The sequence below is a fragment of the Colletotrichum godetiae genome, assembly GCF_030913485.1.
Source record: "Colletotrichum godetiae strain CBS 193.32 chromosome Unknown BDP55scaffold_12, whole genome shotgun sequence".
Lineage (NCBI taxonomy): Eukaryota > Fungi > Ascomycota > Sordariomycetes > Glomerellales > Glomerellaceae > Colletotrichum > Colletotrichum godetiae.
Window position 1 is genome coordinate 501,253 of NW_026851260.1, and position 26,709 is coordinate 527,961.

Genomic DNA, 26,709 nt, shown 5'->3' on the forward strand with positions numbered 1-26,709 from the left:
TTCAGCCTCAAACACTCTTCTCCTCGGCCGAGGATACGGTCGACGATTGCCGGCCAAACGCGGCGGATGGCAACTTGTGGGTTGATTGTTTCGCTGATTTAGAGTCAACGACTTGGCCTGGAGTCTTAGTAGATATCTGGTGGAACATCCGAGGTGCAATTTGAGCCCACTCCGGGCTCCCGCTTGGAGGCCCAGTGAGGCGGTGCTGCCCACATCAATATTGGCTGATGATTAAGGAAATGAGTATCTCGACGTGCCGTGGTGATGCCTGCTGACTAGGATAGCGGTCTCTGGGATGTGTTCAGTGTACGAAGTACACTCCCGAAATAGCCGCGAACATGGGCGTGGCCGGGTGACATGTCTCCCTTTGCGGATAGAAGCCAAGTGTTTATAGTGCGAGGTCAATCTTCCTACCCGTCGACCCGAAAAGGTAGGTTGCAGCGGACGTTATTGGCATCGCCGCGCTGATCATTGCCTTTGATGTCCGGACGGGAAAGTAAACTGGCGATCACCAACTAAGCAGCCCGCATCCTTCGCAACCCATCTGGAGTCTGGAGATCGTGACAACCCCTGCTGTCATCTTGGGGACTCGGAAGTTGAAGCACGCCTTGTACACATCTGGGGAAAAGACCGCGCTACCTAGTTTCCATTGCTCCTTATCCGTATCGGTGTTTATTATGTCAATGAAGGTATCCGCAGAGACCGATTGTGAGGAAGCGCTCGTCCTTGTATCATTTCTTGTAATTCCGACTACTTTTTTGTCAATGTTTTGAAACAAAGACAATCGTATAGACTAATAGCTGCGACCTGAAAATGCGTCTATATGGAGGATGGTACTCCGTAGTCAAATCCGATTCATGTCGCGTGGTGCTCCGCCCGCAGACCATGGCATAGTTTGAGGAAGCCGAGTTGCTTTCGCGGATGGAGACCAAAGGCAGAGCTTCCTCTAGATCTCAGAGGCCATGGTATCTCGGTGACCGAGATCTGGAAAGTTTGTGGGGGAGAGCGATCGCGCCCCTGATCTCGAAGTTGAAAGAACAAAGGCAAGATATTTTTTGAGAGCTTGGTTCTCATTCGACACGCTTTGAACCGGGGTTCGACATATCAAGATGCGTGTCCCTGGCGCTAGTCCATTTTGGAGAAATATCGACTCTGGAGCGGCGGCCAATGGGGAGATTGCAGCTGTAGTCGCTCCAGGGGAAAATTACAGAGTATTACTCTGTCGGCGCCAAAGCATATTACAGCGCCTCCACGGACCACAACCTTACGGGATCCCATTGTGTGATCTGGTGCTTTGTACAGATCTTGGGGAACGATATGGTGGCCCGGTGACCAATCGCCAGAGTACATAGCGCCAAAGTTAGATGGGAATTGCTTATTTGCCATCGATGTTGAAGGGGAAGAGGCACTGGTGGTCGCTCAGCTGCACGATCTGCGAGACGATGCTAGCTCCATCACCCATGGTAGGGCAACTATTGCACGGGCCAAGTTGCAGGCGTCTCGCTCTCGTGATCAGTTTCGTGCATGGCTGTGTGGTTCGATGGGTTTGAAGTTGAACTTTTCGAACCCACCCGGCGATATTCTGGTCAGAAGCCGTGGAAGCTTGAGTGCATGTCTGGGTCTCGCTGGCGGCTGGACAGAGTGTGCAGCTGTTGCAACCCTCTTCTCTGGCTCGAGTTCGAAGGCAGAATCTGAATAGTGATCGTGTAAAATAGCACGAGCAGACTGAAGCATGTGTTCGAACGAATAGAGTGGGCACGTCTGTGCAGTAGAAGCCATAAGTTGCCATTCTAGGCTAGGTGACAGGGATCCGAGCTGGCGACGTTGACTTTTGACGGGTATGCAGAGTTTGGAATCGGCGTCCAAACTGGTGGTATTGGAGCATGAAGTGGATGGCAGAGGCATGATCTTGTCTGTGTGTTTGCCCCCAACTGGTGGTAGAAGTGACCAGGAATGGGTTGAACCTTCGAGATAGGGTAACCCTGAGTGGGATCCGGGAAACCGGACGAGGCCGTTTGCAACTCTTTGAGGGCGAAGAGAGTTAGTCGAGTCTGAGCGGCGAGGCGAAAATGAGGCTGAAGGTTTGACAAGACGAAGACGGGGAATGTCCTGGGCAGGAGCAAGCCTGACGGTTTCAACGTTTCGACGACACGCACGAAACATTGGCAGAAAAAGAAGAGAAGGAAAAGAGCCAAGACCAAGTAAGGTGGTCTTCGTTTGTTCCCTCGCGTGTGCGGCAAGCAGGCTGAGTTCTGACTTTGGTGTCTCTCTGGCCGGCGTTTTAGGCGGGAACCCTAATAGTTGGATGGGAGTTCATCGGCACCGCTGTCGTGATTTGGCTTTCTTGTCGTTGTGTCGGGTAGCGGACCGAAACACAAGACGAGTCGGCATTGTTGTCAAAGATGGCGATGGCAGTGACACGGGTCGAGCGTGTTTTGGCAGTTCAGTGACTCGAGTCGAGTCCGGGTGACCGCGAAGTGGGGAGAATTGATCGATGATCGGGGAGTGCGAAGAAATGTTTGAATGGGGGCATGGACGGATATGCGCAGCTTGCATGATATTGGTAAGATGAGGTCAGCTTGAAGATATGTTTGTGAGAATTGATCATCACAATGCATGCATCATGAAAGTATGGAGGTGTCATAGGCACGAAGGGAGGCTCCCAGAGGGCAGAGGCTCTGCTCTTTGGGTATGCATAGTGGAAAATCGTCGTATGTATTCGCATGCTATAGGCAGGGACAGGTGCGTCCGGTGTGCGAATGTGAGAGGCCGGGTGCTATCCGTAAGGTACCGTAAGGAAGGGTAAACCGTGGATGAGCAGACGGAAGCAAGGAAGGAGGTTATCATGGGAAAGAAGCGATTAGCAGCCGTGCCATGGCTGAACCTTGAATGACAGTGAGTGACAAGTGACAAGGGACAAGGGAAGGACATGAGGTGGACAGAGCTTCAGGCTCAGGTCCCGGACCAGAGTGATGGAACTGGTGACTGTGCGCGCGTGCGTGTAGTGGGTGTCGTGGGTGTCGTGTGGGTACAAGATGAGCGAGGCGCTGACAGAGAAAGTGGACGAAGGAGAAAAGAGTGCTCCGTAACTAAGGTACCTACGCACTACCTTACGATAGCCTACTTGTATAGGTGCCTTCCATGCCACGAAGTATGACCAAGGTACCTTATGGAGGAGTAAAAGGATACGTACTGCTTCACCTGATTGGGCGGGTCTAGCGCAGGAGGCTGAAATTGCTCCTGTTCGAATTCGTCGAAAAAAACGGTTGTCTCACCCCTGCCGCCGGCCAGGGGCGCTAGAGCAAGGTACCAACGCTGCTCCTTGCTGCTCCTGGACCCGCCTAGGATGTTTCCTCTGTGTGTCTGAATGTTGCGAACAAGGCCTCCCATTCCACCATTGGTCAATCCACCTTCCACGAGCCATGGTAATACCTTCTTACCTGCCTTGGGGAAAGACGGATGGATCCTCTTCTGCAAGTCCACATGGGCGCTTGACCAAGTTCGATCTTCTCATCATTTGCTGATTGCTTGGATGCTTTGTTCTAGACTGCCATTGGGGAACCCTCGGAAACGACACGGGAGCACTCTCTCTATCTACCTAGGTAGCAAGGTGAAGGCGTATCGAGAGTGCAATAGCCAGTCGCATCGCACAACGCCCACCTACCTGTTTGTGATCCTCACGTCGTATTGGCACCTCCTGTAAAGGAACCTGAAAGTCTTGAACCTTTCCTCGGCCCCTGTGTCCTCTGTCTACCACCTACCCATCTATCCACAAGATCACAGCACGATCCTCCTCCCAGATCGACCTATTCTGCTCAGCAAACTTCAAAAAAGAGAAAAAGTGCAAGTTTCGGCCCCAGCACCCATCGTATCATGGATGTCACGTACGGTTCCAATATCAGTGGCCCCGGGGTTGCTGGGGCGAACCATCTCCAAGCGCCCAAACGGGAAATGGCGCCAAAGCAGAAGCGCTACGCTGCAACTACTGCCCCACACCATCTCCAAGGGTCCCTGTGCGCGAGCATGGCCCCTTTTTGGCCAGTCGCCATCTGCGATCCCACCCTGCGGCCTCTTCCACCATTTGCACTCCCAAAAATCCCCCAATACTGTTCCATTTCCTCTTTCTGCCCTTCCTTTTCCCAATGGACAACGAGCCTGGCCTCGAACATCTCTTGCTGGCTCGCAACTTGGCTCCAGAGATAAGCCAGAGTAAGACACTGATGAAAAGAGACAGCCACCGCCGCTCAGATCTCGACCCTAATCATAATCATGGCGGCCCGCGACCCTCGCCCACCTCATCCCAACCTTCACCTCGAACGCCCTCCGAGAGCCACGGGAGACCCTTCAAAACCTGAGACTCTCAACGCTTCATCTGATGACCTCCGTGGTCGCCCACCCTACCGCGACCCCAACCGCCCTGCAACCTCCCCTTCGCCCTCGCCTGGACGTACCAGATCGCAGACTTTGCCCGTCCAAGTCCTGACGCCTACCTTCGCCAAGGCAATCAAGCGGAAGCCTCTCTCCTCGACAGCTTCTCAATTGGCCGCCAGCTACGGCACCGGCTCTGGTTCCAGTACCCCGTCTATACTGTCACCTTCGGCCTTTGCCGCCCCCGAAACACGTTTCTCGAGATCCTACTCTGTGGACAGCCATACCCTCTATGAGTTTTCCGACAATAACGTTCGCCCTCTCTTCGCGCCACCAGCCGCTCACCAGAAGCTTGACATACAGTGAGTCCGAACGCCTTTCCTCTTCGTCCAACTTTTGCCGGGTCCTCTGCCAGGTCGTCCCTCGCCTGGCAAGAAACAACTCTGTCAGCACCTGCAGTAGCTAACCAGACTTTGACCTCTTGCAAGCAGACCCCCACCTACCGACGCGGCAGACGACGCGGCTTACTTTGCTTCACGAAACAACCCAAGCACCAACCTTGCATCCCCTCAAACAAAACCTTCAGACGGCCTGTCAGAACCTGCCTTTTTGACCTCCGACGTCACCCCAACCTTTTCTCCGAGGCTACCGAAAGCGACACCTCCTCAGCCGATCATCGAGGAAGAGGAGGAGGAGGACACGGACGAAGATTCCGAGTCAATTTACAGTCACAACACTAATGATAACTCTATCATGTCCATACCCGCTACCAAACCTACTCCTCCCCATCTGAATCTATCCACGGATCGAGACATTCCTTCGCAAACAGTCACCACAGTTATAGAACTCAGACAGTCACTCACGCCTACTACATCAACTCCGACTCCCTCGATTAACAAGCCTCTTCCAAAATCACCAGGCTCTTCCAAGCTAGCCAACTTCTTCGGCTGGGGTTCTTCGCCGTCACCTTCGACGACAGAGTTCTCCTCTCTCTCATCGCCTCTCAATTCGCCTCGACGAGCTACCCTGACAGATGACACCCCTCTCACAACCGGAGTTCCGTCACTGCTGCCAGAACCTCGAAAAGGGAATGCGACACCGACAAACGCGCTTGGATATTGCGAATCGAACCTATACACACCACCGCCTTCCTCCCTAGCCCCATCACTACAAATCGAAGAGATGGAGGACGAACTGAAGGCCATCAGCGCCGAATTGGCATCGTCCATTCGGCGCGAAATGGATCTCGAAGACCTCGTCGACAGACTCCAGTCCGAGATCAATAACCCACAAGCCCCCGGCAGGAGGACTAGCGATTACTTTTCCGACTCTGGGTATAGCTCTGCCAAGTTTAGCGAATACGACCAGAGCAAGGAAGAGGTTGAGAAGATTCAACGCCGTGCAGAACAAGAAAAGGCTTCAATGCGCCTGGAGCTGACCAATAAACTGCAAGATGAACGGTCACGAAGAAATGAGCTGGACCAGCAGATCAAAGAGCTAGCAGAGAAAGCCTCGCAGGTGGACGTCGCCCAGATTAACAATGAGGACACCAACAACCGCCTCCGAGACTTGGAGCACACATGTGAGGATCTGCGCCGCAGACTTGGAGAGGAAGTGCAGGTCAAGTCCAACTTTGAAGACCTTCTCTCCGTTCTCAAGGTTGAGCTTCAGAGCACTACGAATGAGCGAGACAACCTTCGCGACGAGATCGTCCCCCAATTAAAGTCGAAGCTTGATGGCCTGGAAGCTGAGGCGTCCGAGTACGCCAACCTCACCTATGAATCATCCAAGATGCAGCAAGAGTTGGAAGTCCTGAGACAGGAGAACAAAGCCCTCAAGTCTTCCGGACCACCGCCACAGCCGGAGACTCGCGCCCGCAGTGCGACCAGCAGCTCGACTCGCCTTGCCCGTTCCAGCTCGGTGACGGCTATGCCATTCATCCTTCAAAAGGCTCCATCAGGCCTGGGATTGACCAGGTCCAACACCGTTAAGACTGGCGTTACCGAATCTCGAGAGCAGCTATCAGAGCGCCTGAAAGACGTCGAGGCCCAGAGAGACGCTCTCCACAACGCCCTGAAGAGCCTCCTCGAGCGCCAAGAATTCCAAAACCGCGAGAATGAAAAGAAGATCAAGACCTTGGAGGTAGAGCGCGAGCGATTGATGGTGACGTCTCCACGACAAGCTGGCTTCGCCAAGGACATCTCCAACCTGAGGGTTGAGGTCAATGTACTGCGTCGCCGTGCTGACGAAGCGGCCGAACAGAAGTGGCAGGTGGAGAAGGGCCTCGCCGGCCTTAAGATGGATCTCGATCGTGCAGAGGGTGAAGTCGCTGCACTCCGTGGACTGTTGAAGGAGAAGGACATTCTCATTCCCCCGTCAATGGCTCGTGGCAGCACCTATGAGTCTGCGTCTGTCCCCGTCACTTCGGAATCCTTGGAGGCTGCCTTCCAAGACCTACAACTTGCCTACAAAGACTCCCTTCTCAAGATCAAGGACCTTGAGAGCAGCGGCTCTATGGTCGTCGGCGACGAGGCTACGAGACTGGCTCTCGACAGGCTGGAGCAGTCCCTGACGTCTGCCGTCTTCGAGCGCGATGCCGCGAAGGAAGAGGCTTCGGCTTACAAAGACCAACTGGAAAGCTTGGCCGGCAGTGAGGTAGCACATCTCGAGAGCGAGCGCGCTCTTGCTGATGAGCTCCGCACGTCTGCCCAGCGCGTTGAGGAACTCGCCTCCCAAGTTCAAAACCAGCTGTTCGTGAACTCTGAGCTCCGCCAGCGCCTCGCAGAAGCCGTTGCTCGTGGCGATGCCGACCGCAAGGCCAACGCCGACCGCATCACACGCCTCCAGAGTCGCCTCAAGAATCTGGAGGAGCAACTGCAAGCTGCTCAGATCTCGTCCGAAGAGCGTGTGGCTCGTCACGAGGAGCAGCTGAAGGAGCTCAAGGACGCACAAAGCGTTCAGCTGCGCCGTATGAGCCCTTCCCCCGGGGCTGGCGGCATTCGTTCTCCTCGCAAGTCCAGTCTCAGCCCGATGCCGTCGCCAATGTTCCCTCGGTCGCCCCGTCTCATGCCGAAGCAGTCCGTCGAAGATGAGACGCAGATCGAGAGGCTGCGGGTCAAGGTCGTTGAGCTGGAGACAGCGCTTACCGTTGCCGACTCTGAGATGCAAGATGTCATTGCCCGCATGAGTACTGCTCAAATCGAGGTTTTGACGCTGCAGGAGGAGCGCGAAGCTGCGAGACGTGAGACCAGACGTATCCAGCAAGAATTGGAAAAGGAGAGAATGAAGGCGTTCGAAGACCGATTCAAGACACTCGGCAGCTCAGTTCAATGATATAATCAGGCGACTCGGCTCGGATAGGGGTTGGTGCCACGGCATAACATGGCCTCCTATACCCGTCATCAGTATGCGGCGCGCCTTGTTTCAGGATGAGCACCTGGGCCAGGACACTCCCTCGACAATTCTCCAGTTGTCGCACCGCACGCGCTCGAAATTTGATATTTAGGCCACCAACACGGTGGCCGCAATGGCTCTTGCGAAGGCTCTTGCGAAAAGGAGCAAACAATGCATTGGGAAAGCGAATTGCGCATCGATCACTTACATCGACGTTTTTTGAATTTTTTGTTTTGGGCAGGTATCGGAGCACAACCATCTCTGTGGGATGAGGCAGTGTGCCACAATTCTCCACAGAATGGGCTTCCCTCTTTTTTTTTTTTTTTTGTGCTACACCAAAGCACCGTTGACGGCCGAAAGCTACAGCACATGATATATGTCTCGCCAGTCTGCAGACATCTCTCTATACCTCTATTATATATACTTAGTGGGCGGGCAAGCACGGAAGTGTTTGTGTAATGTGTTATCTAGTTTATGTTTTCTACTTTTGCCCTGTTTGCTCTTGGATGTCCTTTTGCAAGGGTCGTCCCTCTGGGTTGAATTGGTATGAGGCTAGAATTGTACAAACAAGAAACAGAATAATTGAAGAGGAGGAATATCAGAGGGAGAAGAAAACAAAGGCGGCCTTGCCATGGGAGAATGGAAAAAGGTTCGATGCCGGCAAGCGTCAAGGGTTGCGAGGATGCCTGTTGTATGATAGAGAAGAATTGACGACTTGAATCGTACAAACTTGATCCGCTTCCATGTGACTTGTATGGAACGCATTCTTTAGATTCTATCGTGAGTAACACGACATGATCTTTCCATGGCTAGCCTTGCAAGGTAGAGTCGTTGGCGAGAGCGAAATCGATTCGATTGGTAGTGCATTGAGATAATCCCGACGTGCCGGAGAGGATTGCCACACCAAACAGGCGGGCCGCGAGAATCAACGTCAGATCGTCGAAGCGGGCATTCCGGGACAGGGAGACCCCGGAGAGTTGCATGAGGCCAGCCAGCCATCTAAATTGTATTTACTATGCTTCTTCTCGTTGTTCTCGTTTACTTCTTCTTGCAGGTAACTGACAGCTAGGGAGTGATTTAGCTCACTTTTCAGTCACATTTCATAATTCTAAAGGGGATGTGCTGCGCTTCTTTTTGAGTAGGGAAGGACTAGGGATATCAAATGTCTCGTTTTCTGTTCGTTTCATCTTTTTGGGCAGCTTCCACCTCGTAACCAGTCCGCTCTAGCTTTTACGAAATCCGCCGTAATTTTGGTCCAAGTAATGGGGGAAAGGTAATCCAATCATCAACTGTCCTCTACATGAACAGTGCATCGTAGCTGCTTTGACAGTTAGGTGGCCTTGCCTACAGTCCACCGTACTGCTTCACGATGCCTGCAACCTTGTTGGCGAGCTCATCAGCCTCGGACCGGGTGGCCGCTTCGGCATACACACGGCAGGCGTTTTCGGTGCCGCTGGCGCGAGCGAAGGAACGAGCGCTGGTGTACTTTCTAACACACTGATCAATCTCGTCCTGAGCTCCCGCAGGATGGCTGAGGCGGCGCTCGGCATCTGTGGTCTGGAATGCATCTTTGTTGCCAACCTCGACACGGACCAGTCGGTTGGGAAGGTCCGAGTAGGTTGAAGCCCAGTCCTTGAGAGTCCAGCCCTTGTGAGCGAGAATCACCTCCACCATCAACATATCCGAGAGCGCATCGCCAACTGTCTGGTTGATAAGGTTGCCAACGGCGGCGAGGGTCTCGAGGGCATCCTTCTGTGCGGGGGACTGGGGCTTTGTCTCGCTGAAAGCACGCATGGCGTCTTGGCTGAAGATGACAGTGCCGTGGCCGTTGGCCTCGAAGTAGGGCCCGATGTCGAATTTGAGAGCAGCATGGTGCAAGTGCTTGACGCCGGTGGGCGTGCAAACGACGGGCAATCCGAGATGCTTCTCAATGTAGTTGGTGCTAGCACCGTTGGCATAAGCGGTCTGGACGACACCAGTGCGCAAGTCCTTCTCTAGGCCGGCGGAGCGGACCAGATCGCCAATAAAGGAGGCGGCCAAGGTGGATATCCGGTCGCCGTCGAGCATGAAGAAGCCGGTGTCCGGATCGGTGTAGTAGTAGATCAGGCGATCGGCGTCACCGTCAAAGGAGCAGTAGCGAGCGCCGGGAACGGGCTTGGGAGAAGCAGGGGCACGCTGCTTGGTCTTGACGAAGTCTGCACCGCACTGCGCAAGTTAGTTAAGGCGCAGAGTGGTTCGGGTGCGGTGCGATGCGACTTACGTCGAGGTTGAGGACCTCGGGGCGGAGAACATCGTCGTTGACGACCTTGACGTCAAAGCCAGTGACATCCTTGGGGACGTGCTTCAGGAACTCGGTCAACTTGGGGCCACCAACGCCGTTGGAGCAGTCAATGGTCAATTGCCCGTCGACCTTGCGGCCCTTGAGGGCCTTGACGAAAGCGTCGGCAAACTTCTCGTAGTAGCCAGTCTCGCTGACCTTGCCATACGACTGTGGTGTGCCCTCGGTGTTGACGCATCGGGTGAGGTAGTGGAGCTGGGGAGTGGTGAGAATCTTGTAGTCGGTGTACTCAACGCCGGTAGCCTCAAAGGAATCGGCTAGGGCAGCGACAAGCTTGTGACCCGAAGGACGTGTGTCTCGACCGTAAACGACGCGAGCAGGGTCGGACAGGTTGATGCGGAGCTGGGAGGCCAGGGCCTTGTAGTTATCGACTAGCTCTTGGTCCGAGGAGCTGTTGACGAGCTTAGTAGCATACGACTCCCACTCCTGCTCGAGCATGTCGCCCATGGGGTCAACAACCTTGACACCATTATCGGCAGCGGGATTGTGGCTAGCCGTGATCATGACGCCAATGGCCTGGCCATTGAGCTTGCGACTGCGCAGGCCGGCGAGCAGACCGACACGGAAAGTAACACCGTCGAGGAGATCAGCCTTCATCCGGAACCCCGCAGTGCCATACTTGAAGGTGTGGTTCGGCACGATGGGGTGCTTCTGCGAAGCGGCGATGATCTTCTCGTCCGACATGGCGGGCGGTGTGCTCAAGCGAGTGGCTATGGTGGACAACGGAACGAGGCAATTTCAAAAGGGAGTTTGACGTGTTGGAAGAACGATGGCCGGGGGTGAAGAAGGAGGGAGAGAAAGAGGCAACGTAGTAGGTAATTAGAGCTGGGGATGTTTACGAGGAAACAGTGGAGAGAAATGGAGGGTGGCAGTTTGCCTACCTTACCGTACCTTACTTGCTGACCTGGAAACTGGATGCAGAGGCCGCCATTCCAGTGTGCTGTTTCCTCCACTCAACTTTCAACTGCTTACCAACTGTACCTGGTACTGCCAGGCTCACCTCAGCTCCCCACCAGTTACCTCATGCGAGAACAGCAGCGAGCTCAACAGGCAGTCCCCGCCGTAGCCATTGCCCGTGATGCAATCATGCAAGTCAGACTGGGCGCTGGATGGATGCAGCACACCGCAACAGGAAGGAGTGGGGTCGCAGCCCGGATTGCCCCTCCTCAGCGTCCATGAGGGGCACAAGTGGGTAACACAGTACCTAAACTGCCGCTCAACACATCCCGACAACTGCTTTCCATCACCTTGGATACTGATGGGACTGTTCTTTTTGCATATTTGAACTATCTCAGGATATCCCCGATGAAATAAATTCCAGTTTTGTGTTTCCCAAGTATTGACCAGAACAACAGTAATGGTATAGTAGTGATTAAGAAGAGTGAGTAGGATAAATCTGCGGCGGATTATTTTGTCACGCACTAAGGAGGTGATCGGCGCACTCAGCGCTCAGAACACTGGATGGTCCTGGCACCGAAGTCAAATGCACTGTACCTCATATCACGTGAATTCGTGATGACCACTCTAAGCCAAGTGCCACTACTTGGCGTGTCTACGCGTCGCGACTCCAAGTTTCCTTCCTCCCCACCCTCTGTCCCTCACCCCTTTCTAGCCGGCGAGGCACGTTCGGCATCTAGGTTGACAACTGCATTTTAGGGCATTTTTGGTGCAATTTTGGAAATCGTACTGCCCAGCCTGGCTGCATGCTTGCCGGCAGAGATGCTCTCTTCTACGCTGAGCTCTTGGCAATGACCTTCGAAGTACGCCGAGGATCCTCCAACATCACGGCAGCACCATGGCTGGCGAACACGAGCAATACGCTAATCCCCTGCTCCTTGACTGGGTCAAGGAGTGGCTGGATACTGCGAGAGAACGAAACATGAAGAGCACCTCCACCTATCGAAATGCCTACGAATCTCTCAAGGCATGTCCTATCACCTTCAAACATCCACGCCAGCTCACCCAGCTCAAGGGCTTCGGTGACAAGCTCTCTTCACGTTTGACCGATAAGCTAAAAGAGCATTGCGAGTCAAACGGTTTGCCCATGCCTAAGAACCCACGGCTGTCCAGGGAAGACCACACATCCCTCGGCGGCGCTGCTGAAGATGACGAGCCCCCTCCACCCAAGAAGGCACGCAAGGCAAAGCCTTACGTCCCAACTTATCGTTCCGGCGCCTACGCTCTCCTGGTATCACTCGCCGCGCTCGATAAGGGTGTTCAATTCGGATTAACCAAAGTCAATCTCATAGAGTTGGCCCAGGAAAACTGCGACGCATCCTTCTCAGCGCCCAGTGACCCTAGCAAGTCCTACACGGCGTGGAACTCGATGAAGACTCTCATCGAAAAAGACCTCGTGTGTGAGAAAGGCCGTCCACAGAGGCGGTACTCTCTTACTGATGAGGGATGGGAAGTTGCTGAACGCATCAAAAAGACCACAGAGGCAAGCGGTGCAGCCGACAATAATGTTGCAGGCCCCAGCACGCATGCCGGTCTTGCAACGGGGGTTAACCCAACCTCCCTACCGTTGAATAGAGAAGCTTCGCCATCTGTCGAGCCAGTGGAATGGCCAAGAACGACATCAGAATACGAAGGCGTCGTCGCGAACGGACCAGCGGTTTCGGATGAGGCATCGTTACCAAACTTCGACCCGATTCGGCTCGCGCCCGGCTCTTTCACTGTTCATCTCGCCCTTGACATCCGCGAAGTTCGAGCAGTCAAGGATCGCGACTACATGCAAGACGAGCTCACCAAAAAGGGCGTAAAACCTATCATGCGAGCTCTGGACGTCGGCGACGCGCAATGGATTGCCAGATGCCACGATCCCACCGCCCTATCCCGACATGGCGCAGAGGGAGACGAGGTTGTGCTAGATTGGATTGTCGAGCGCAAGCGACTAGACGATCTTGTTAGCAGTATCAAGGACGGCCGTTTTCACGAGCAGAAATTTCGACTTCGGAAATCCGGGGTCAAGCACGTCGTCTACATCGTTGAGGAAATTTCCTTAGACTCAGCATATTTCTCCAAGATTGAGGAAATGGTTCAATCGGCCACCGCTTCTACACAAGTAGTTAATGGCTACTTTTTGAAGAAGACCCAGAAGATGGACGATACAATCCGGTACCTTGCGCGGATGACATTCATGCTCAAGAAGATGTACGAATGTAAGCCTCTTTTGGTCATACCGACCCCGGTCTTGACAGCGCAAAACTACTTGCCGTTGCTGGAACACCTCCGAGAGAAGGAGCCTACGACAAATTACTACATCACCTACGCAGCCTTCGCGTCGTTGGCGTCCAAGTCGGACATGATGACCCTGCGAGATGTTTACCTCAAAATGCTCATGACGACTAGGGGCATTACGGGAGAGAAGGCTTTGGAGATTCAGAAGCGGTGGAAGACACCGCATGATTTCATCAAAGCGTTTCAGGAGTGCGGTTCAGGGGAGCAAGGGCTCAAGAGGAAACGGGAGATGGTTATTAGCGGACTACCCAACCTTGTAGGGCGCAAGAAAATTGCCAAGGCCGTCAGTCAACGGCTAGCCGAGGTCTGGGGCGATGCCTAATTATGAATGAATATCCCTATTGCGAATATACAGCCAGCAGTCATAGACTCATCACATATCCGGGTCACGCGCACCACCCAACCCTTAAGGAAGGAAAAGGAGATTATCCTTTCACCAAGGCCTATGGCGTCGCGGGGAACGTCCTCGTTTGGATTGCCCCCCACTCACAGGTCACGACTTTGAGTCTCGTGAAAATCCTCGCATCTTTACATTTGAGGAATAGGAAGAAGAGTCACCTGGGATTTCGTAGGCCCCCCGTGAAAGGGGCTGGGCTTTTGCACTTTGATACTCGTTGGTTGATGGCTTTTGTGTCGTCAGTGATGGTAGTTGTTGTACATCGCTCTTGTTGGACGACTTTGCGGGGACTCCAACCACCTCCAGGTGACACGCCGGATGCCCATTCACATTCGTCGAATGGCAAAGGGCAGCTTGTACAAACAAAGAGTTTTTTAGAATAACTCATGGTAGCTGTAAAAAGAAGCTCATATAAAAACCTAGGAATGACGTTTTCTTTTCATTACATACATACATACACTCTCTCCTCAAGACCTGCCACCAAGTCCCTGAGCCACGATCCGCTCAACCATTCTCTCCAACGGAGCGCTGCCAGCACCGCCAAGGTACCCCGCGAGGCTCTTCTCCGCATACTTTGCCATCATGTCAACCTCAATGTTGACGGTATCACCGGGCTTCTTGCTCGCGACGACAACCTTTTCCTGCGTGTAGCTAATCAACATGACCTCCCACCAGCCTTCCTCGTCATTGACCTGCGTCACGGTCAAGCTCGTGCCGTCGAGCGCGACGTAGCCCTTGTAGATGATGTAGCGCAGAACAGCCTTGTCCCGCGGCGCGAAGCGGAACGTGAGGGCGTTGCCGTCGGGCGTGACGGCCAGGATGGTGGCCGTGGTGTCGACGTGGCCCTGGACGAAATGGCCGCCCATGCGGGTGTCGGCGCGAACGGCGCGCTCGAGGTTGGCGCGGGAATCCTTGACCAGGGAGCCGAGGTTGGTGATGCGCAGGGTCTCGGGGGCGACGCCGACCTTGAAGGAGGGGGGGCCGGAGGGCTCGAAGGATGTGACGGTGAGGCAGACGCCGTTGATGGCGATTGAGTCGCCGAGGTGGCAGTCTGAGAGAAGGGTGGAGGACTCGGGGAGGGTGATTGTGAGGGAGGTGCCTCCTGTCTCGTCGTTGGGGTTGAGTTCGGAGACGACTGGACGGATGTTAGTTGAGGGTATTCACAGGGTGTGGTGAGGGGTGAGTCAAGTGTGAAAGGTGAGGGGTCCGGACCTCCGATTTCCTCGACGATGCCGGTGAACATGATTGCGGTTATTCGATTGCTCAGTACAGTGGTGAGAATTCGAAACTCGATGGATATAAAGGCTATGAAGCTACGTCAATGAGAGGTGTTGGTGTTGAATTGAGTGAGTGAGATGAGCTGAGATGAGAAGTCATTGAAAGCTGTCGGAAGCTATGGACGTCTAATCAGAGTGACCCCTCCAAGCACAATCCCCTTCCCCCACTTTCTATAACGGGCGATGCCGCTATCCACTCAGAGACACTGGCCTGATTACATATGCCAGCGCCCAATGCATTCCTCGTGATTCCGATGTTCCAATTCATTGCCTATGCGTTCCTTCATCCGATCAACGGAACATCTGAATCTCTCTGTATCGGACCATTCCGTTAGCTCATATCAATAAAGTTCTTGTACGGCGCTTGACGCTAGATTTGTGCTTAAGAGGTACGCCGTGTGTATTACTAAGCATGGCGACCGTTTTGTTGTGCTTGAAGAAAACCAGCCAAGTGGGACTCTTTACATTTCAATCCGACCCACGCAGTTCTTTCGATGTGGGGACGAGGTCGAGATATAAGCATCATCACATCAATGGGGATATGAAACTTTGCGGGCGTTTCTTGTTGGATTTTTCGGCTGATGTCGGAAGTCGGAAGTTCCGAGGGTGATCCTAGTCCATCAGCTTTCGGGACGCGTGAGCTTATCGCTCGTTCAGTCGATGTGTTCGCCGGTTGTTCACCTTGGCAAGAACTTACGAGTTGGCATTTGAAAGAACTCAATGTGGTTATATAACTTCCACCACTGATCCCAATATTTTCTACTACTGAACCACTTATTTCCTTCGTGGTAGGAAACAAACGTTAACTCAGTATGTCCCTTCACATGGGACATATGACTACATCAATAGCTTCATTCACTTACACACCCCAGCCCCATCGGTTCACATACCTACCGTCGCTCTCAAGAGCAATGGGGAATTCATGAAACCTTTGAAAAGCTTTTCCAAGATTGGGATTCGTACGCACTACACAGCCATCTTCACTCACCTCCTCGAAGATGTATGGGAAACCAGGCAAGTCGGGCTAGATTACTTCTTCGTCCGTCATCAATCGTCAGCCACCAATAACTTGAGACGACCAGCACCTTCAAACAGCCTAGTGTCTGGCTCTCTCAGCCGAATCAACCGACTTGGAAATGGGTGAGCCTTGTCTGAACTTGGACCCTGAGTGGTACGGACAACAATCCCGCGGTCTCCACGGCGTTTTACGTGACAGTCCGTGTCCCAAGTGACAAATAAGCTTTCCTACCTAGCATTGGGGGACGACCCAGCATTGCCCATGCTTATACGACCTGAGAAGATGCCATTTCGTGATCAGTGAGGCTGGTTTTGTGAGGGACTAGCCACTCCTTCAAACTTCTGGATGGAACCTTAAAGACGCCTAGGTATGGATCTTCACCGATAGCGAGGGTGCAAATCGTATGTAATACGCAAGTTGCGTTCGTTTGGTCGATCTGGATCGACATTTTCCGATCGTTCACACTTTTTCCACGGTAGCCATCACGTCGATCCGTCCGCTAGATGCGGCAGCGAAACAATATGATGATCCGGGCCACTCTCAGTTGCGCTGTTGCTTTCTTTTCATCTCTAATTTCTGCACAGTTTGTTGCTCAGCCTACGGATCTCAAGACGGTCAAGGGAGCCGGAGGCGTCAATGTCCGCTTCAAAGAGGTGCCGAACGGCATCTGCGAGACCAACCCCAACGTGAAGAGCTTCGCCGGCTACGTGGACGTCAGCCCGACCCAGCACATGTACTTTTACATGTTCGAGGCACGACAGAATGCCGCCGCGGCTCCCTTGACCGTCAGACTGGACGGCGGGCCGGGAGCGTCCTCCATGAACGGCCTCTTCACCGAGATCGGTCCTTGCTCCATCGACGCCAAGGGCAAAGTGGTGGATAACCCAAACTCGTGGTCGACGGTGAGCAACCTCCTATTCGTCGACCAGCCCGCCACCGTCGGCTTCTCCTTCACCAACCTGGTCAACGGCACCGTCAACCCCAAGACGGCCGAGATCGTACCCCAGCAGTGCACATCCGCGGATCCCATGTGCGGAACCTACTCCTCCATGGACATCTCCCTCACACCCAACTCGACAGCCGACGCCGCGAAGGTATTCTACCAGGTGATGCAGGGGATCATGGGCGCCTTCCCACAGTACGCGGCCAACGGGGTCCACATCAACGGCCAGTCGTACGGCGGCCACTACGTCCCCGTCTTCGCCGACTTCATCACCCAGCAGAACAAGGCCAACGCCCCGGGCACCGTCCAGGTGCCCCTAAAGTCCATCTCCATCGAGGACGGCTTCATGGACACCCGCGTGCAGTTTGGCGCCTACTTCAACTACTCCGTCTCCCCCGGCAACCCCTACGACGTCAAGCCCTTCAACGACACCCTCCAGAAGCAGCTCTTCAACAACATGTTTGGCACGGGCGGCTGCCAGGACCGACAGAACGCCTGCAACGCCCAGCCAACCGACAGGCTCTGCGCCGAAGCCGACGCCTTTTGCGTGAAGAATGTAGAGGACTTTTGGGACGTCAACGCCGGCCGCGCCGAGAACGACATACGCCTCTTACTGCCCGAGCCGTACCCCTCCGCGACGTTCGTGAGCTACCTTAACAGAGCCGACGTGCAAGCCGCCATCGGGGCGTCCAATAACTTCACCCAAGCGTCGGTGCAGACCGCCATCGCCTTCGGGTCTACAGGCGACGATAGCCGGACCGGGGCGCTGGTCACGCAGTCGCTCAAGAATCTTGTCCAGCAAGGGGTCACCGTCTCCCTCTTCACCGGCGACGCCGACTACGACAGTAACATGATTGGCGCGCAAATCGTCGCTGCGCAGCTGGGCACGGCGAACTGGGCGAGCGCCGGGTTCGTCAACATGTCTGCCAACACGGACGGGCAGGTGCCGGGGGAGGTAAAGCAGGCCGATAACTTCTCCTTTACGCGGCTATTCTTTGCGGGTCACCTGTCTGCCTTCAACCAGCCCGAGGCGGCGCTGAGGATCCAGGAGCGGACGATCAAGGGTGTGGATATCGCGTCTGGGACGACGCCAATGGTGCTTGGGAAGAATCTGATCACGCAGGGTCCCCCGGAGAGTACCTTCCGAGAAGGGTCCGCGACGGTGCAGACGCAGGTTGTGCCCAAGGGCGCGGTGTATGATCCGCATACGCATCTGCCTGTGTTGCCGGGACGGGTGGCGGCTCTGAGTGGCGGTGAGGTTAGTATCAAGGCTGACGAAGAGCCGGACATGGAGCCCCATCCGCTGGCTGGTATGACGGCGAAAAATATTAGGAAGATGTTGAGAGAAAACAGGCCGTCACAATGAAGGATTTAGTTAGCTCATGTATATCGGGCTGAAGAATGTTTAGATATCATGACCATCTCACTTGCCAAGACGTTTGAACCACTTGTGCGTGTGTAGTTGAATAAGTGAGCTTATATTTTGTTTACCTGTCCTTTGGCCCTCCATAAACCTCTGGTGGGATGGGAAGCTTCTCTCCGGACAATTATCTTGCCTCCAGAGCTCGGGAGCAGGAGTCTCAATTCAAACGCCGAAGCAGATGACCCAACGAACCGTACATAAAAGAGTTGTGTTGTAGTCTGACGAGACAACCTAAGGTATAACTATGATAGTTGATAAGACAATGTCAGCAAGGGTAGAAAGCTCCTAGTTACCAAGGTCGTTGCATCGAGGTACTCGTATTCTTGGACCACCCTGACGATTCTAGTACGATGTTCGCAGCTATCTTACTCGTCTTGTGTCCCTTGTAAGAAAGGTAACAGTCTAGGTACTGACTTTTCTCCTTTTCACTGGAGACTTCGCAAAGAACTAAGCGGACCTTGGTTCCCTTATTCTATCATTTCCCGTACCATGATGGCCCCTTTTAATTCATAGAGAACCTATTAGAGTGAGTATGACGTTGGTAAGAGCATCTGGCTAGGGTCTTCAGTAGCTAGGATGAGAGAGACATAGGACAAATATCTCATCATTGACGTCGAGGTCCACTCAGAATACGTTATAAGTAGTGGTGAAGAGGTATTTATGACGACGAGGTGGTTCTGGTTTATATATCTCCGTGTCGGCTTCTTCCAAAATAACTGCCTACTATCCGAGCCTCTCTCAGGTTTCCTGCTCCTTCAACCCTCAACGACGTTAATGATGGAGGCATACTCACAAGGAAGGTCGAGAAGCACTCGTACCAACTACTCACTTGCCCACTTCACTGGGATACTCATCATTACCATGTCATCGCTACTTGTAACGTGTTCCGAAAGGGCCACGAAGCCGAAAAGGCGGGATAGAAATCCATAGTCCTCATCATCCTAGGTCCCATCCCAAAGATTCAACTCACCACAAGACACTATCCCTTACATAATGTAAAACTCCTAGCATCTAGCCGCCCTTACCTCTATGTGTCCCAACACCTGAATAGGAATGTTCGGCAAGCCTTTCCCCCCTTTTTTAGATCACCTTCTCTATCTACCTGGGCCATTGCTGAAGCAAGAGGTCATCAGGGCTTGAAGAACAGAGCGCCGGCCGATATGCGCACACGAGCAATCCGCAGGCGAACTTCCAGACCGAATACTCTAATCATCCAGGAACCGTCGTCAATTACCTCAGATACCCAGAGCGCCGCCAGCCTTCACGTGGTCCATGCATCGAAGGTCATAGGGCGGCACCCATATGCCGTCTGCCGGGATCGCCGGGGCCGTCGTGTAACCTTTATACCTGACTTGGTGTTATAAAGGTACCCGCACGGCAGGTAATCAAGCTTTTGGCGCAATTTGCTTAGATTGTGAGCCTCGACTTCCACCCCCCCCTGGTCTGCTTGTGATGGGAATGCGACTCCTATATGTACGGATAATGGGTGCTCCTGATTCCATAAGGGCATGGTCAACAAAATTATGTAGGCAGAGATTGATGGCAGGCACCATATACGAAAAATCACCGAGAGCAAGGATAACAGAGTATGGTAGTCATAATACGTTAAGAATATTCGGGCGTCTTATACGCCATGCTGAGTATGTTTCTACCCAAAGCCCCAGCCCAATGCAAGTAATCCCGTCCATGTTGTAAAACTCCAAAGCCCATTTTTAATACTCCTCATTATGTGTATAATGCAAATAAACCACTTCATGCACAATTAACCTCTCTTCTCGTCGAGATCAGTGCGATCTTGCCTCGCTCTCAGCATCGGGCTGGGCTGGATCTCGTCACCCGTCTCCTTCTCCCGCGCCGACGAGGACTCGGACGCGTCGGCGTCGTGCATCACACCACCCTGAGACTTGCCCTTGTGCTGCTCCTTGAAGTAGCCGTGCATGGCCTCGGAGAAGAGCTCGGGGTCCTCCCAGACCTCGGGCTCCTTCTCGCCCTGCATCGCCTGTCTCTCCTCCCACTCCTTCCGCATGTCCTCGATCTGGGCCTTGTGATCCTTCTCGGCGTCGTAGTACTTGCCGACACCTCGGAGGCGCTCCCAGACGCTGAGATGGGTGGGGTGGACGGCGACACCGTGGTACTCGGCCTCCTTGCCGCTGCGGATGTAGGTCCAGCGACGCTCCTGCTCCTTGAGATCGAGACCGGTGGTGTCGGGCAGGAAGAGGTAGGTGAGAACCATGCCGGCGAGACCAAACCAAGGAACAACGTAGAACTTGGTCTGGGTGTCGATGTAGTTGTAGAGGACGGAGGCGAGGAGGGCTCCAGCCTTGCCGATGCAGGCGGAGAACCCGTGGGCCGTAGCGCGGACGGGGGTAGGGAAAACCTCACCGGCGACGAGGAAGGTAACCGAGTTGGGTCCGAATTGGTTGAAGAAGGAGCTGAGGAAATACATGGCCTGGAATGCGTGAACGCCAGCTGGGCTGGTGTAGTATTCGAAGTTGAAGGCGGGGATGACGAACATGACGAAGCACATGAAGAAGCCAACTTGCTGCATCATCTTGCGGCCGTAAAGCTTGTTGTCAATGAAAAGGGAGGCGAGGTAGTAACCGGCAAGGGAGACGACAACGTTGATCAAACTCCACGTCCACTTGGTCAAGAGGGAATCGGGGTTGCTGGAGATGACCGAGATGAATTGACCCTGGAAAAGCTTGTTGCCGTAAAAGAAAACGTCGTTGCAGAACCAAGTACCAGCGGTAGCCAGAATACGGCCACCAAAGTGCTGGAAGCAGTACTTCAGAGCGTTCACGTCGTAACCGGTGACACCCTGCTTCTTCTTAGCCAGCGCAAGCTGTTGGTTTGCGCGCGGCATCTTCCAGGTACGGTAGTAGACGAGCCACAGAGTACCAATGGCGGGAAGGGCGAAAGAGAGACGGAAGGTGTACTGAGCGGCGGACTGGGTGTACGGGCCGTTGCCATATCCGCGGTTGAAGATGACGAGAAGGACGATGAGAACGACCTGGTTGATGAGCTGGCCCCAACCCTGCATCAGGAAAGCCATGGTGACCTTGCGGCCGCGGTGAAGGCGATCTTCGCGAGTAGACAGACGACCGGCGGTGACTGAGTTTTCCATGGAGGACGTCGCAGTGATGGGGTATTCACCACCAACACCAAATCCGTAGAAGAAGAGGGACCAGGCGTAGAAAATGACCCAGCCCTGGAGGGAGCTGGCCCAGCAGCCGGTCAAGAGCAGCAGACCGACAAACATGATGGCGGCATCCTGAATGAGACCCCAACGACGGCCAATCCAATCACCAATGACCTGTATTCATGTCAGAATTTCGTAATCTCTCACAAAACGCGGCTTTCAAACTTACACCAACAGCGGCTTGACCAATCATGATACCGACAATCTCGAGATATGTGACAGAGGCGACCCAGTTCTGTGTGCAAACGGCGTGTCCCTTGCCCCAGCACTCGGGCCAGACGGCAGCGAAAAGGGGCTCCAAGTTACCAATGGAGAACAGAACGTAACCCTCGAGACCGAGGCCGGCACCGGGAAGAACAGCGTTACGGAAGTACCAGGAGAGAGGAGAAAGGGGATCCTTCTTCATCATCTCGCCGGTGGCCCTGAGCTCCTTGGCGGCTTCATCGCGATCGACCTTGTTGACGAAGCTGACGCGCTTCCACAGAGGCAAATCGGCCCAGTAGACACCGTCGGGGGTATAGGAGTCGTCGGGACGCGTGACGTGACCAAAAATCTCGCGCTCATGCGCGGTGGTGTGCTCCCGGGGGTAGTCCTCATGCTCCTGGCCCGTCTCCGGACCGTGAGGCACGGGAATCACGCCAATGGGGGCGGAATGGCGCTGGTGATGAGTCGCCATTGTGAATAAAGACTGTGAGGTGTCCGAGACACTTCCTGGGGGTGGTGAGAAGGAAGTGTTTAGTGACGAGCTGGACTAGCTCACGCGCCGATGTGAAGGGGGTGGGTGGCTGTGGTATTTAGATGTGTCTCGTAGGGAGGTTGCGGGGAGACCAAAGCAAAACCTTGAGAGGATGGGACGGTAACCCACGGACAAGGTTCACTGGTACAAGTGGTTCCTTGCTTTACCTAAAGAAAGCAGGCAAAGGATGGAGGGGGAGAGGGGTGTTGATGATGGCCACAGCGGGAAGAGAGAAAGGGAGCACAATGATAATGGACTAGAGAGGGACGGGAGCAGATATAAGCAAAGTTGATCCCGGGACGGTGGAGGACCTGGTCGGGGCAGATGTCTTGCCTCAGTGACAAGATGTCCTGGATGTGGAATCGGCCGAACCCCGAGGAGCCGCTCGAGTCTTGGGACTCTGGACCAGTCTCCGTCGAGAATTGGATCCCGTGGCTGCTTCACCGGCGGGTCAACGGTTCTCTGATGTGCCGAAAGGACCCCTTGAGTTGGATAGGTCGACGGTCAGGTATACTATAGGTGGTGTAGGAAGTACATGTACCGCGTCGCCAGGGTGGTCTCGAATCTTTTCCCAGGTTGGGTTACGGATGGGCAAAGAGGAGCTAAGGGTCAGAGATTGAAAGATGGGGTGCTGGTGGTGGTGCTGCTGCGGCTTCTGCTGCGGACTGGTCTTGCTGATGTGGAAGACGATACAAAGCGATAACAGTAATGAAAAGGCCAATTGCCAAAGTTGCTGTAAGCGCGTCCAACCGGGTGATTTGGATGGACAGACGGAATCAAGCCCCCAGTGGACCAGGGGGTACGATGTGCAGCACTGCAGACTCAGATACTTGAGACTCGAGAGGCGGAAGAGGAAGAGGAGGACGGGCTTAGGACTGACTGTCTGTGGTGGGGTGTGGCCACTCTGCCCACTTACACCCCACTGGGGGTTGGGCTGGGATCCATGGACCGGAGCATGGGATGGGATGGGATGGGATGGGATGGCATGGAGAAGAAGAGGAATGTCCCGTGTCGGGAGACATCTGCTATGACCTGAGTTCTGGAGTACCTGAGAGATGTTGATTTTTTCGTAGCATCGGCAGCGCCCATGGTCACATCCAAGAAGATACGGAGTATTATGCAGTGGAATTCTGAGCAAGTGCATTCACAGAGTAGAAGGACCATTTGGGTTGCTCATGCACTCAACTGCTCTCCATGTTCGCCGCGACCTCAGACGTACCCATGGGCCATGGCGGCTTCCCTCCACTTTCTTCTCATTGTACCGTGTGCGGCTACGGTGTACCTCGCCTTGTGATCAAGGTGAGTGTGGGAAGACCCATAAACCCCCCAGGCGTCAGGGCCACAAGAGGAGTGGGATGAGGTAAGAGGCGACACGGGTGGCCGTTGAAGAGGCGTGTGTCTGTGTGGAATGTGTACGGTATTGTAATTGGGGCAAGACAAGCCGAGTTTGAGCATTGGGTTCAGACCTTGAGTGCGATTTATTGTTATTGTTTTCCCATCTTAATTTGTTTTTGGACTAGCGGGTTGAGCACCGGCAAGAAAACAGATTGATAGAAAAAAAAAAAAAACCAAGCTGGAATAAAAAAGGCCAGAAAAATGACACAGGGACCAGCTGCGGTCAAACCCGAAAACGGGCGGGGCACACTAAGCTCTACGTCACCTGGTTGGGCTAGCTTTGGAGCACCTTCAACTTTGGACTCTCTAGGGGCACCTTGGAGGCAAAGCTGCGCAAGGACTGGACATGTCAGGAAGAGCCGAAGAGGAAAGAAAGCAGGTAAAATCCGAGCCAGCTAGGCCTGTTGGGTCTTTCCAGGTTGTCGCTCCCGAAGATCCTGCCTTTCCGTGCTTGCCTGCCCTTGTCCACCGCACCGAGATCCAGCCTGCCACCGCCGATGTTCTCACACGACACCTCACCCAATATGGTCCTGCTCCGTACGAATAGGTATACCAGAGAGAGGTACCTTTGTACACATCTTGGCAGCCACCAACTCTGACAGTCCCGTCTTCGATTCGGCCAAAGTCGTACCATGTGCACCATGTGCTGTGGATGATGTGCGAGGGCACGCGGGGGGAGCGTCCGAAATACTTTGAACTGCAACTGTGACGGTAACAGACAGAGGGAAAGTCACGCATTGAAAGGCAGTCTTTTTTTTATTTTATTTTTATTTTACTTTCCAGCACTGGCCATCATTCGCCATTCCCGCCTCAAGTCCAGGCTGTCTTGATCGCGTAACTGTGCGTGTACAGATGGTGTGTACGTTACTCCGTAGAGCTCAAGCTTCAGCTCTCAAACTCCAAAATCCCACGAGGCACAATCTGTCTCCATGGTTCGACACATGCAAGACAGGCAGTCCCCTTCCATCGAGACTCTTTTAGAAACCTCCCATCTCTTCCACGCCTGGATCCCCCGTCTTGTGTCTCTTTACCTGACTGATCCCCTTATCCCCAATCTCTCCCAAACAACCACCCTTTCAAGTACCTCTCTTACTCCTCCGTGTCGTCCTCCTCCCTCCCGGCCGAGGTCAACCGCGTGCAGTCGTTGTCGTTGAGCAGAAACGCAAAAGAGCTCAGGCGTTCCATGTCCTGCTGACTCGCCCCGCCAATTGCGGCTGCAGAAAGAGAGCAGCACCTGGACCCCCATGTCCCAACCTGCAGCAAGGCGAACGAACGGAGGGGAAGGAGGAGAAAGAGCAAGATGTTGGTTGCACTGCTGCAGTCCTCCTCTGTTGATTCCTCTGCAGTGGTCTGGCCGCTCCTCCCCTCCCCTTCCGCGCGCCTTCCTGTCACTCCCAGTCCCCAGAGCAAGAAGGACGTACCTCTGCTACCTTACTGTGTAGAGAGAGAAAAAAAAAAGATACAAGTGACAAGGCGACCAAAAGAAGGTGACGGACGGATCGTCGGACCAATCTCTTCACAGCATTCCTTCTCGTCCTCTCCATAAAATAACCCCGCCACTACCCACACGGCACCTTTTTTTTTCTCTCGACTGCGGTACGAATAGGAGACTCCACTCATGGCATGCCACCCTGCTCAACGAGCTTAAAGGAATTACAAGAACCGCCGAAACAAAAGTCATCCAGATCCAGCCAATCACCACTCGTAAAACGAAAACGTGCCAGATCTATTGACTCCCAGCAAACCCGCACTTCCGGCATGGCCTAGCCTTCTCCCATGCACGTTGTGGCTGCATGAAGCTTGCGTTGACGGCGTTGACGGCGTTGACGAAACCTCGACCACGACAAAAAAAAAAAAAAAAAAACAATCGAAAATCATCGTACGGCAAATTAAAGAGCCTATGCGAGGGATCTCTTCCCACTAAACCCTTGGTACCTTCCCGCATGCCGAGCCATCGCCAAGACCTTTTCAATTTTCCTTTGCATCCTGTGCTAGCCGCCATCGAGAAAGTGCTCGCGTGCTCGTTTTCCTCTTTTTTCCCTCAGTCGCAACGTCCCCTCGTCGTCCGCAGCAGCACCGCAGTCGTCGTCAACGTCGCACCGCCAAGCGCCAAGTGCCAAGTCCACACGATTTTCACACAAGCCTCGGCCGCCACGCACATTGGCAAAGCTTCTTTGCACTCTTCGTCTCACTCTCCCTCGCACTCTCCCTTTCACCCTCTCACCTCTCACTCTCTGACTTTCTCACTTCTCCTCTCACATCACCGCAACTCTCAGACTCTCACTCACTCACTTACTCACTCTAACCCATCCAAGGGCCATGTCAAAGACGTCAGCTCTCCAACGTAGTAACCCAATTACATCCCAAAAAAACAAATGCTATCTAAATATCAATGAGCGGATCAATGAGCGGATGAAAAATTACAAGCATCTCAAAACATGCACTATAAACTCTCAGTATTAGCATTTCATCAGAATGATATAGGACAAGACATTTGCTGTTAAAGCAAGCACACTTGGGATGAAATCAACCCAGTGCTTGGAGCCAATGATTGCATGAACCGACTGCTCACCATGCATCGCCGACGACACCATCAACTCTTTCCCCCGGATTCCACATTTCGAGATGGACTCTACACGTTATACCCCCTCCTCCTCCTCTCATCGCTCGCCATCTAGACTAAGTACTGAGTAGGAGGCTTAGTCTTCCTCCAACTCTATGCGCGTAAGGACGCCTGCCATTCTAGGTAGTGCAACGGTGAACTCAATCCTCTGGCCCGAACACCTTAAAAAACAAACCCTCTCCGCATGGCTTTCTCGTCCGCCCGGCGAATTATCCCCGGTTCAGGCATCACCCCTCATCCTGGCACCTAGAGCTTGTCCGCAAGCCCGTAAGAGGAGGGGGAAGCCCGTTCCCGCTGTCTTTCTTGACCATATTACAAAATGCCATAGACATCCATCTCCGTGAAACATCATTTACGAG

At 53.8% G+C, this 26,709-nt stretch overlaps 9 protein-coding genes across 9 annotated transcripts; 4 read left to right on the forward strand and 5 right to left on the reverse strand.

Moving 5' to 3' along the window:
• Nucleotides 1-1,512: 1,512 nt before the first annotated feature.
• On the reverse strand, nucleotides 1,513-2,568 carry BDP55DRAFT_738944 (uncharacterized protein; the record flags this gene model as incomplete). The annotated part of the gene is made up of 1 exon (XM_060580392.1): nucleotides 1,513-2,568. The coding sequence occupies exon 1, from the start codon at nucleotides 2,161-2,163 to the stop codon at nucleotides 1,513-1,515; it is 651 nt and encodes a 216-aa protein (XP_060431969.1). The 5' UTR covers nucleotides 2,164-2,568.
• A 1,701-nt stretch (nucleotides 2,569-4,269) lies between these two features.
• Nucleotides 4,270-7,701, forward strand: BDP55DRAFT_692394 (uncharacterized protein; the record flags this gene model as incomplete). Its single annotated transcript, XM_060577111.1, has 2 exons — nucleotides 4,270-4,730; nucleotides 4,860-7,701. The coding sequence occupies 2 exons, from the start codon at nucleotides 4,270-4,272 to the stop codon at nucleotides 7,699-7,701; spliced, it is 3,303 nt and encodes a 1,100-aa protein (XP_060431970.1).
• Nucleotides 7,702-8,932: 1,231 nt separating this feature from the next.
• BDP55DRAFT_63107 (phosphoglucomutase/phosphomannomutase domain-containing protein) lies at nucleotides 8,933-10,898 on the reverse strand. Its single transcript, XM_060572245.1, has 2 exons — nucleotides 10,022-10,898; nucleotides 8,933-9,966 (listed from the first exon to the last, which is right to left on the reverse strand). Exons 1-2 carry the CDS (start codon nucleotides 10,781-10,783, stop codon nucleotides 9,106-9,108), a joined length of 1,623 nt encoding a protein of 540 aa, XP_060431971.1. The 5' UTR covers nucleotides 10,784-10,898; the 3' UTR covers nucleotides 8,933-9,105.
• Nucleotides 10,899-11,894: 996 nt separating this feature from the next.
• Nucleotides 11,895-13,661, forward strand: BDP55DRAFT_548291 (crossover junction endonuclease MUS81; the record flags this gene model as incomplete). The annotated part of the gene is made up of 1 exon (XM_060568821.1): nucleotides 11,895-13,661. One exon carries the CDS (start codon nucleotides 11,895-11,897, stop codon nucleotides 13,659-13,661), a length of 1,767 nt encoding a protein of 588 aa, XP_060431972.1.
• Nucleotides 13,662-14,126: 465 nt separating this feature from the next.
• Nucleotides 14,127-15,132, reverse strand: BDP55DRAFT_657374 (riboflavin synthase). The gene is made up of 2 exons (XM_060574407.1): nucleotides 14,949-15,132; nucleotides 14,127-14,871 (listed from the first exon to the last, which is right to left on the reverse strand). The coding sequence occupies exons 1-2, from the start codon at nucleotides 14,977-14,979 to the stop codon at nucleotides 14,204-14,206; spliced, it is 699 nt and encodes a 232-aa protein (XP_060431973.1). The 5' UTR covers nucleotides 14,980-15,132; the 3' UTR covers nucleotides 14,127-14,203.
• Nucleotides 15,133-16,570: 1,438 nt separating this feature from the next.
• BDP55DRAFT_657377 (Alpha/Beta hydrolase protein) lies at nucleotides 16,571-18,449 on the forward strand. The gene has a single exon (XM_060574408.1). It carries the CDS (start codon nucleotides 16,763-16,765, stop codon nucleotides 18,338-18,340), a length of 1,578 nt encoding a protein of 525 aa, XP_060431974.1. The 5' UTR covers nucleotides 16,571-16,762; the 3' UTR covers nucleotides 18,341-18,449.
• Nucleotides 18,450-20,159: 1,710 nt separating this feature from the next.
• On the reverse strand, nucleotides 20,160-22,272 carry BDP55DRAFT_548379 (major facilitator superfamily domain-containing protein; the record flags this gene model as incomplete). The annotated part of the gene is made up of 2 exons (XM_060568831.1): nucleotides 20,160-21,710; nucleotides 21,766-22,272. The coding sequence occupies 2 exons, from the start codon at nucleotides 22,270-22,272 to the stop codon at nucleotides 20,160-20,162; spliced, it is 2,058 nt and encodes a 685-aa protein (XP_060431975.1).
• Nucleotides 22,273-22,527: 255 nt separating this feature from the next.
• On the reverse strand, nucleotides 22,528-23,855 carry BDP55DRAFT_63167 (uncharacterized protein). Its single transcript, XM_060572312.1, has one exon. The coding sequence runs from the start codon at nucleotides 23,474-23,476 to the stop codon at nucleotides 22,784-22,786; it is 693 nt and encodes a 230-aa protein (XP_060431976.1). The 5' UTR covers nucleotides 23,477-23,855; the 3' UTR covers nucleotides 22,528-22,783.
• Nucleotides 23,856-24,073: 218 nt separating this feature from the next.
• Nucleotides 24,074-24,881, forward strand: BDP55DRAFT_629882 (uncharacterized protein; the record flags this gene model as incomplete). The annotated part of the gene is made up of 4 exons (XM_060572080.1): nucleotides 24,074-24,254; nucleotides 24,275-24,384; nucleotides 24,511-24,582; nucleotides 24,603-24,881. The coding sequence occupies 4 exons, from the start codon at nucleotides 24,074-24,076 to the stop codon at nucleotides 24,879-24,881; spliced, it is 642 nt and encodes a 213-aa protein (XP_060431977.1).
• Nucleotides 24,882-26,709: the final 1,828 nt, after the last annotated feature.